Source organism: Carlito syrichta, unplaced genomic scaffold (genome assembly GCF_000164805.1).
Source record: "Carlito syrichta isolate Samal-C Ts95f unplaced genomic scaffold, Tarsius_syrichta-2.0.1 Scaffold311949, whole genome shotgun sequence".
NCBI lineage: Eukaryota > Metazoa > Chordata > Mammalia > Primates > Tarsiidae > Carlito > Carlito syrichta.
Window position 1 is genome coordinate 1,341,234 of NW_007256045.1, and position 10,713 is coordinate 1,351,946.

A 10,713-nucleotide genomic window follows, 5' to 3' on the forward strand; every position below is an offset into this window, starting at 1 on the left:
TGCACTTCGACGACCGCTTCTCCGACGAGCAGCTGGTGACCATGTCGGTGCGCGAGCTGAACCGGCAGCTGCGCGGCGTCAGCAAGGAGGAGGTGATCCGGCTCAAGCAGAAGAGGCGGACCCTGAAAAACCGCGGCTATGCCCAGTCCTGCCGCTTCAAGAGGGTGCAGCAGAGACACGTCCTGGAGTCCGAGAAGAACCAGCTGCTGCAGCAGGTCGACCACCTCAAGCAGGAGATCTCCAGGCTGGTGCGCGAGAGGGACGCGTACAAGGAGAAATACGAGAAGTTGGTGAGCAGCGGCTTCCGAGAAAACGGCTCGAGCAGCGACAACCCGTCCTCTCCCGAGTTTTTCATGTGAGTCTGACACGCGATCCCAGCTAGCCGCCCTGATGAGTGGGGGTCCGGCTCGGGTGCGGGCTTGCTAGTTCCAGAGCCACGCTGGCCACCACCGCCCCCTCCCCGGCCGAGTTTGCGCCCCCCCTCCGGCCCCCTCCACACCCACACACACGCACGCACGCACACACACACACACAGGCACACGCGTGCGCGCGCGCGCGTCCCGCTCCGAGCTCACGGTGGCGGTGGCTGTTTTAAGTTGGGGAGGGAATGGGTGTCTGGCTCACGGATTGCCAATCTGAAATTCTCCATAAACTTGCTAGCTTGTTGTTTCGTTTGGTTTTGTTTTGACACTCTCCCACCCCCCCACCCCCCCTCCGATTTGCACAATGTTCAAAGATCTCGGCAGAGTTTTTCATGTGAAACGTCGCCCACCTTTGAAGCTTGCATCATTCACATATATATTTTTCTCCCTTCTTCTTCAGTTCATGAGCTGGTGTTCATTTTCTGTGTGTGTGTGTTTATTATTTTTATTTTGTTTGGATTTTTTTTTTTTACTTGTTTTACTTTTGGAGCTTGCTGTGTTGCCCACCTCCTCCTCCCCACTCCAACCTTCACCCTCACTCCCTCTCCACCCATCTCCTCCCAGAAAAAAGAAAGAAAAAAAAGTAAAGTTTTTTTTTTCTTCTCCTGAGTTCTTCATGTGAGATTGAGCTTGCAAAAAAAAAAAAAATGTGAAATGTTATAGACTTGCAGCGTGCTGAGTTCCTTCGGGGTTTTTTTTTTTTTTTAGCATTGTTATGCTAAAATAGAGGAAAAAAAATCCTCATGAACCTGCCACAATCAAGCCTACATCAACCTTCTGGGTGTGACTTGTGAGTTTTGGCCTTGTGGTGCCAAATCTGAGAGTTTAGTCTGCCATTTAAAAAACTCATTCTCATCTCATGCATTATTGTGCTTGCTACTTTGTCTTAGCAACAATGAACTATAACTGTTTCAAAGACTTTATGGAAAAGAGACATTATATTAATAAAAAAAAAAAAAGCCTGCATGCTGGACATGTATGGTATAATTATTTTTTTTTCCTTTTTTTCTTTTGGCTTGGAAATGGACGTTCGAAGACCTATAGCATGGCATTCATACTTTTGTTTTATTGCCTCATCATGATTTTTTTTGAGTTCAGAACAAAAAAGTGCAACCCCACAGCCTTCTTCCCATGAAAGTTTGCATCTGCTCCAAAACTGCTTTGAGTTACTCAGAACTTCAGCCTCCCAATGTAAATGCACTGACGGCATTCCTTGTCAGAGATACCAGAATGGGTTACACATCTAACATGGCAAACGTTAAAGAACTCTTAATGTTTTCTTTTTAATAAGAAATGATACCCCACTTTGGGGACTAAAATTGTGCTATTGCCGAAAGCAGTCTAAAATTTATTTTTTAAGACAATAAATCTGCCCCATTATTTTTTCGTTTGTTTTATTCTTATTATTATTTTATTTTATTGGTTTTTTTTTGGCTTTTGGTCATTGTCAAATGTGGAATGCTATGAGTTTCTAGTATATAATTTAATTCTAGTTTTTATAATCTGTTAGCCCAGTTAAAATGTATGCTACAGATAAAGGAATGTTATAGATAAATTTGAAAGAGTTAGGTCTGTTTAGCTGTAGATTTTTTAAAAGATTGATGCACTAAATTGTTTACTGTTGTGATGTTAAGGGGGGTAGAGTTTGCAAGGGGACTGTTTAAAAAAGTAGCTTATACAGCATGTGCTTGCAACTTAAATATAAGTTGGGTATGTGTAGTCTTTGCTATACCACTGACTGTATTGAAAACCAAAGTATTAAAAGGGGAAACACCCCATTTATATCTGTAGGGGTATTTTACATTCAAAATGTATGTTTTTTTTTTTTCAAAATTAAAGTATTTGGGACTGAATTGCACTAAGATATAACCTGCAAGCATATAATACAAAAAAATTGCAAAACTGTTTAGAACGCTAATAAAATTTATGCAGTTATAAAAATGGCATTACTGCACAGTTTTAAGATGATGCAGATTTTTTTACAGTTGTATTGTGGTGCAGAACTGGATTTTCTGTAACTTTAAAAAAAATCCACAGTTTTAAAGGCAATAATCAGTAAATGTTATTTTCAGGGACTGACATCCTGTCTTTAAAAAGAAATGAAAAGTAAATCTTACCACAATAAATATAAAAAAATCTTGTCAGTTACTTTTCTTTTACATATTTTGCTGTGCAAAATTGTTTTATATCTTGAGTTACTAACTAACCACGCGTGATGTTCCTATGTGCTTTTCTTTCATTTTCAATTCTGGTTATCAAGAGAAAGAATAATCTACAATAATAAACTGCATTTTTTTTTTGTTTCTGTACTCAGTTTCTTAGTGTACAGTTTAACTGGGCCCAACAACTGCATTAGAAGTGTAAAATGCATCCTTTTCTCCAGTGGAAGGATTGATGGGGGAAAAGAGAGGCAGCAATTCAGGGTCAGATTATAGGCTGTTTTGTGAGGCGAGGAGGCTGGCCCCATATCTTGATGAGCAATATTTAATGTAGGCGTAAATTATATCTTTTTTTTTCTCTCTAAAGTTTTCAATTTTTGAATGAGCTGAGCCATCATTGCCCTTTGGTGAAAACAAAACAAAAAAATAACCCAATAGTGTAGCTGGGCTTTCTAAACATGGCCCTGAGCTTCTGACCCAGGAGGAAGCACATGCAAAGAGAGATGAGCCAGAAAAGCATGGCGCATCAGAGGTGGCTTGGGCACACAGGCATTTAATAGTAAAGATAAACAATTCTTTTTGGCTAAAATTGATTATTTTTCCTTTTCCCCTTACACACCATGACATTCTGGTTAGCGAAAGCCTGACAAAATTTAACATAAACACTTTGGACAAATTGAAGTTGTTTGTTTTGTTTTGCTTTTTCTTTAACATTAAAGGTCATTTGTCTTACATAGGAAAAAGAAAATCCACCCCTACTTACATAATCCCAAGTACATATCTGGTTTAAATTGTGTTATCAAATCATATTTCACCGTGAATATTCAGTAGAGGACTTCTCTATTTAGACGAGCTGGTAATGATTTCAGGTCATGTTATCCCCCAAAATAAATGCAGAAAATAATACCTTCGTGGAATAGACGCTGTGCTTTGATTTACTGGTATTTACTCCCAAAACAGGCTGTGTGTGGGAGCAAACTTAAAGATCATTTGGAAAGACTCTAACTACCTTCACTAGTAAGGCTCCTAAGCATTGACCTATTTTAAAATGACACAAATTCATGCAACTAATGTTACAAATTCATCCAGTTTGCACTCTTGGTCAACTTCCCCTAGAACGCTAATAGAATGTTAGACAAAGCCAGCACTGTTTTGAAAATATAGCTAAACACGATGACTTTTGTTTGATTTTGTTTTCAGTTTTTTTTTTTTTTTAAGATAATATTGCAACTCTGAACGAAAGCCTTATTTTGAAGAAAACAGGTTGTGTCTAACGGTGCCGAGTTCTGGCCAGTTTATCTTCTGGCCTTCCTGCCTCTTTTTCACAGAACACGAAGACAGTATATTCACTACATCTTCATCTTCCTTTATGTTCCAGTGGGATAGAGTCCTGAATCCACACTTCATTTTGCTTAACAAGTTTTAATAGTAAACCTACCATCATGGGCTGGAAGTTAGCTGCTCTTGACTTCAGATATTTTCTTTCTTTTTCTTTTCTTTTCCTTTCATTCTTTTTTCTTCCCCTGATCACAACTAAGAAATACACGGTCTCCCCCTAAAGAAGCAGAAATGGAAGTATCACTTTTACAAAAAAGCTCAGCATCTAATGAAAGATGTTATGCAAATACATTCTCAAAATAAGAGTAACATTCAGGATATAGTTACTGTAATTATCTCATGAAGAATGAGGCCTGGATCAGGAGAAAAACATGTTTTTCTCGATAGTTAATTATTTTGATAGGACTCTACCAAACAGTTGAATATAATAAAGTAAGTTTGGGCCCCACATGTTAGAAAATTAAGTGCAGAAATGGTGGCAAAAATTGGGTTGGGGTGGCTGACTTTAAGAAAAAGTGAACTCCCAGGAATACGCATTTTTAGAAATAACAATCACTAAAGACAGAAATACAGTGAGAGTGGCAAACACAAATACATGCTTTTTCACAAAGAACTCTTAAATACTGCTTAGATACTATTAATTATAAATAAGTCTCTAAATTTTTTTTTTCAAAAGAGAGATCATATGAGGAAATCTAACCTTCCCCTTTACGCTGCGTTTGAGTCTCTGTCTAAATAGTGTTAAAATTCCTTTCATTCCAATTACAGAACTGAGCCCCCTCGCAAGTTGGAGCCATCAGTGGGATACGCCACATTTTGGAAGCCCCAGCATCGTGTACTTACCAGTGTGTTCACAAAATGAAATTTATGTGAGAGCTGTACATTAAAAACATTATTATTATTATTATTATCATTATTTGCAGTCGTGAAGAGCAACCTACCCCTGACTTCTGTTTAGTCACCTTTTTAAAGAAAAACTGTTGTGTTAGAGAAGACTATGAAATGTGTAACCTCCATGCTAATTAACGATGCCTCTTGTCTGGGGGTCTTAGCTATAGACCCAACAGAAAAACACAGTTGTGCCACTTGATGTATGATGCGCGCAACTGAACAGGTGGGATGACTTTCAACCTGTAATATTAGTTTTAAAAATCCACTGAAATTACAAAGACATATATATATGTACATATATATGATGAAAAGTTTCCCAGAATGTAACAGCTAGCATTTTAAAGGCATATATATATATACATATATATATACATATACACACACACACATATATATATGTGCACATTCTAAATAGTACTTTTTCATGCTTATTTCTCTGGCAGATAATTTTACTAAAGAAGCAAAAAAGAAATATTGGACTCCCCTTCCCCCAAACAGATGCCATCGGCAGAAGTTTCAGGGGAACTGAGCCCCCCAGTTTTCTTGTAGGCGCTAGATAGCATTGTATTTATCAGTGATGTCAAATGTGTTCATTTATCAGATACAGCTGTAAATGAAAACAATGTGTGACAAAATACAAAGTTAGTTAAATACACACCCTCTGTGTGCTTTTTTTTTTTTTTTGGTTCCCTTTTCTTTTCTGCTCCCAGGCACTCACAAAATCACCTCCCTTTAATTTCCCAGTTTCTTGCCTGTTTCATTTTTCAAAAACCATGTAATATTTTTTTCACAATATCTCTGACACAGTAATATATTGACATCAAATAGGCAGAGGTACTACTTTTGCCTAGCCAATAAATCTGCTACGGAGGCATCCTTTCCTCACTCTCAATGCCATAACCGCCTGGGTCCTTTTCCACACAGACCACTCCGATGGGAAATACTCTATTTATTACAGAACTCACGAGACGCTAACGCTCTGATCTTTTCTCCCTTATCCGATCACCCCAGTCGTTTTTATTTAGTAACATCAATTCTAGATACTTGGGTTCTTTTAGGGTAGAGCTTTCCCTTGCCAAACCACCAGTTTTACTGCTAAAAGCAGTGAACACAAGGCCAGTCGTGGCCACCCTCGCAAACATGGCACACAGCTGTCTGGGTAGTCGCATTCCCGGCATTTCCTGGTCTAAATAACTGGAGTTGCTTGTGACACATTCGAAGGTTCCCGAGAGAGCAGCACACTGGGAGGCTTTTGTTGCTGCTGTGTTGTTGTCTTTGTTTAGGCCAACTTACTTCCGTATTCACACACTCCTGACTTTATGAAATGTATTCTTCCAATATATGAGACCAATCAAGATATTTGAAAGATTGCCACATGAGAATCTCATTATTATTACTACTATTATTATTGCCAGTAGTTAAAGACTACTGAGATAGGTTGGAAGACTAAAATACACGAGTGACAACCTTCAGCCGTCCGATTTCCGTGCCAGTAAAACACACAACCCAGCTCTCCTTAGCTCTCGTATAAACATTCACCAAGAGGGCCTAGGAAGTCAGACACTCCAGCTTTGGAGTGCTGATATTTCTCCACTACAAGTTACTGTCATTTGATTTTTAAAAAATAATAATTTTGCCCCTCTCTTTGAAGAAATGTCTTAGGTTTTTTTGTTTGGGCTTTGCTTTGTTTAGGGAAGTTTTATCCAGGGAGAGAGTCTATGATTTTTACCTCTTCTGATGACTCTTCAGGATGCTGAAGGAATAATTTGGGGTCTCTACCTTGCTTGTTGTTTTGAGGTTAATAAGAGATGCCCTGAAGTTTGTTTCACTCTCAGCCCATCCTAAATCTCAAAGATGTCCCAAGTCATGCAGGACTTACAGCAGTTATAAGGGAGGTGGTCCAGGATCCAGCCCTGAATCAGGATTTGTTTATTTTTGCATTTTTTTAAAACACAAGATCCTTAACCCACCTTCTCTTAACAACGTTTTTTTACTTTCGATATAAATCTTCAAAAATCCAGACATCAAACAGTCCCAGAAAAGGAGAATTCTCTCCAGACGTAGCTCCAACCCAGCTCCTGAACAAATGCAGCTCTGTCTGGCATTTTCCCTCGCAGAGGTAGGGGACAGGGTGAAAGAATTTCAGTCTCCCAGGCTGTCTCATGATTGTTGGGGCATAAAGAAGTACAGTCCTGCCACAAATTGGGAGCATCTTGGCCCTTCAGAGAGGAACAAAACAAAGCAAATTGCTTTGCAGAAAGGCATTGCAAACAGAATTTTGAGCTCACTGTTCTTTGTACCATCTGTAGGAGGTGAGAAATGATGGAGTTGAGTCCAGGGAAGTGGGCAAGAGGCCCAAGGGTCATCTTAGTTACCAGTCTGAATTCCACTTGCTCCACAGCAAAAGGTCAGACAAAGTCAGACCCAGAGAACACATACTACAGGAACAAACGAGTTTCCCCTGTCCGCTTCTTTAAAACACGCTTACACATGTTTCCTCTTTGAAAACAATTTTAGGGACCAAACCCAAGTGGAGAGATTGGAGGAATTCATTCATGCCTTAATTTTTGAGCATTTATAAATATATCAGTCTGGGATTTAATGATGGCATTTGGACCAGTCAGACATGTTATGCCAATATTTATACGGTCACCACAATAGTCTTAGGACATCATGCCCGTAGTTTTTTATTGTTTAAATTTGAGGACCTTTTGTTTAAATTTGAGGACCGAGATAGAGCAAATCAACAGCACACAGAAATCAGATCTTTATATGAATTTGTCTCAGAGTTGCACAGTTTTCAGCGGCTCCCAAAACACATTGTCCACAAAGGCTCTGACTGGCGTGAACGGTTCCTTACTAAAATCGGCCATCTCCCGGACATCTCTTCAACACAATTCATTTTCTTTCCCTTCCTTTTATTAAATAACAATGTTCCCTATAATTAGGACTTTGGATTGCAAAATCACATTCCTCTCTTCTACAGAGATTTCATCTTGGATCTTTAGTTAGTTCAAGAAGGGAGGATGACGGAGGGGTGTCTGCTGAGGTTTGGGAAACTGTGTTTTCCCCCTACACGCCTCAACCCACCCCTCCCCCCTCCTCCCCCAGCCTGGGCCCGAGTATGAGCTGCAAACCTGGGATTTTAGCTCTGAGTTTCTCTAATTATTCTGATTACCAACCTTGCCTGTTTCCAAGTTAAGAGTCCAAAGAACCGTTTTTCCTCGCAGTTGGTTCTTTCCGTTAAGGGAGTAGGAGAGACGTGAAGCCTTATAGAACCGGCCAGGAAGGAGTGAAAATCACTGTCCTTCCAGAATCCCCAACAAGGATGGTGAGAAAGTGAATCCTAGCCTGAAAAATTATGGGAGGGGGGTGCAGATTCTCTTTTTGCAATCATATTTGCCCTGGTTCTCCATGACCTCATCCACTTCTGGAGGCCCATAGAAGTGGGTTTCCAACCTTGTTTTAGGGATTCTCCAGAAGGAAAACTGGCTGGAGGATCCCATTACAACAAGCAATCCCAAGCTAGGCCCAGATAGCAGGAGAGAGGAAAGGACCTGGCATGCAGGGGCTGAGGAAAACATTATGAACGGAGGCCAACCTTGACTTAGGACCTCCATGGCCAGGGGTCATTCAGGTCATTCTCGGGGTCCCCACCTCCCACCAGGAAGGATCTGCTTGCAGGGTGACTGACAAGCTGTTGACAGGCCATGAGTTTCCCACAGATTCCTAAAAACTATAGTGAACTCTGTAACTCTAGGGTATGGTCCCCTGACCACCTGACTCCAGTCTGGTCCCAGGGTTTTCCTCATAATTTTTGGCACCTCTCCCTCCCATGTCCTGTCACCCAGGGGCATTAGAGAGCCTTAGAAGGCACTGCCTTCAGGCCAGCAAGCAGTCACCAAAGCGGAGGCCTGGGACCCAATAAGTCACACTGCCCCTAGTTTAAGTGCAGACAAAGGCAGGGGTGGGGAGCTGCACTGTGGTAAGAGCTTGGAGGCAGTTCTGGAATGTTTCGCGCTGGCTAGAGCTTCTGGTGCAAGGGGCTTGAAGCCTGGAATGAAGAGGAAAGCAGAGAGGATTCAGTTTGTCTCCTCCCCGCCTTCCCTCTCCCGTTTTCACGAACAGCTCCCCACCCCCACCCTGCTCCCACTCTCTTTTTCTCTCCCTCTCTCCATCTTGTCCCAGTCCTTTATACACCTGCTCTGCAGGGGCTCGGTCGCCCTGGCCTTCTCTGTCCAGGCCTGGTGGCTGCAGGGCATGGGCCCACACCCCCCCTCCCCCGCGAGATGCCCGGACAGGCGTGCAGCAGGTGCGCACGGACTGGAGCCCTGGAGACCAGATGGCCGGCGGGGGCGGGTCCCGACGACTGCCTGAGGCCGCAGGAAGTCCCTCCGTGCAGGGGCTTGCAGTCCCAGGCCGCGGCGGGGCCCTGGGAAGCCCGCGCGCTCAGGGACGCTGGCAATGTGCGCCCCTTGGCGATGCCGACTAGCCGCCGGGCACCGGGGGGCGCTAAGGATGACCACACCCCGCACGGCCCCGGCACCTGCCTCCACCCAGGCGCCCGCGCTCCGGCAAGGGGCCTCGGATGTGTGTTGGAATTTGGTTTAAGTTTTCCAAGAGGACTGCCGCGGCCCAGCAGAGCTCTAGGGGTCCCAAAACTACCTGGCGTGTTGCTCTCCTGGGTGGGCGCATGGAGGGAGGGGGCAGCATTCAGCCCAGAAAGGCTGTACCCTTCACCCTGAGACCCCAGCGCCACTAGCTAGCGGCCCTGGAACCTTCTGTAAATAAGATCAGCGGTTACAGGTCATTTGATTTTTAATCTATTCATTTTCCGGCCCATTTTCCAGATTTTTTTTTTTTCCTCCCGACTTTGGTTAGAGACAGAGTAAGAAGGAAAAAGAGAGAGAGAGAAAAAAAAGAGGGAGATCCAGATAGCATGTTTTCAAAGCTTTATGGAAATCTCGACATGGTTTGGGTTTTCCGTGGTGTCGTTTGAATCACATTTTAAAACAAAGCCAGCCAGGCAAACTGCACTGGGATTGCTCCCACAGTGCCAGGATGAGGGTCTTGTCTGCATTCCCGGATTTAACAGTTCCAGAAAAATCTCAGGCACTCAGGAACTGTCTCGAGAGGACCAACTTTAAAACAACTAATTTCAGAAAGAATCTCTTCCTAGTAGGGTCTTTTTCTTATGGGGACCAACGGCCTGTGAGAGAACTAGACAAGTAACACCGCATCTTTTAAAAAGAAATCTCATTTTTACTCCCTCTGTTTTAAGGAAGGATTTATAAATGTGTGGATAAATATATTGAAACTAAAACAATGATGTCAACATCTGAGATACTTTTACACTGACAGATTGTTTTTTCCTTAAATCCTTTTTGAAGGAACAGAGGAAAAAACCTGTGGTGATTACCCTAAGATTAAATTTGTTAAAAGGTGATACTTGTGTCTTTCCATTTTCAGGCAACGAATTCACATATTCTTTTATCTGTGTTTTTTAATTGTTTGTTTGTTTACGCAACCTTTTAAAGTACCACACTGTAAAAGGGGGAAGCTATTAAAAGATAAATCTGCAGTTTCCACCTTATGAAACAAAAATCATTACAAGGGCAGGATTCATCAGTGGGCTTTGTCCTTGGATAGGCATGCCCAGAACCTTGCCTGGAAAGTCCTGTCCCAGAGAAATCTTCCCGTATGAAAGACAGGTGAGCTGCCACAGCCAGACTTTCTATGACTTGGGGCAGCTGGAGACACACACTGACAATCTGCAGCACGTTTTCAGGGCGCACTATCTGTGTTTGTTCACCGCACTGTGCAGGTAATGAGCCCTTTTAAAGTCTTCTTTGGAATATTAGTGCACACTCCTGTGCTATTTAAAGCACTTTTCAATTGTTAAG

The 10,713-nt window shown here is 42.3% G+C and overlaps 1 protein-coding gene across 1 annotated transcript in view; it reads left to right on the forward strand.

Moving 5' to 3' along the window:
* The window catches only part of LOC103271868 (transcription factor Maf), a 6,081-nt gene extending 616 nt beyond the window's left edge, over window positions 1-5,465 (forward strand). Inside the window, exons 2-3 of the mRNA XM_021718220.1 lie at window positions 3-355; window positions 4,688-5,465. Coding sequence (XP_021573895.1) covers window positions 3-355; window positions 4,688-4,781 — 447 coding nt within the window. The 3' untranslated portion in view covers window positions 4,782-5,465. The remainder of the gene's footprint in view (window positions 1-2; window positions 356-4,687) is intronic.
* Window positions 5,466-10,713: the final 5,248 nt, after the last annotated feature.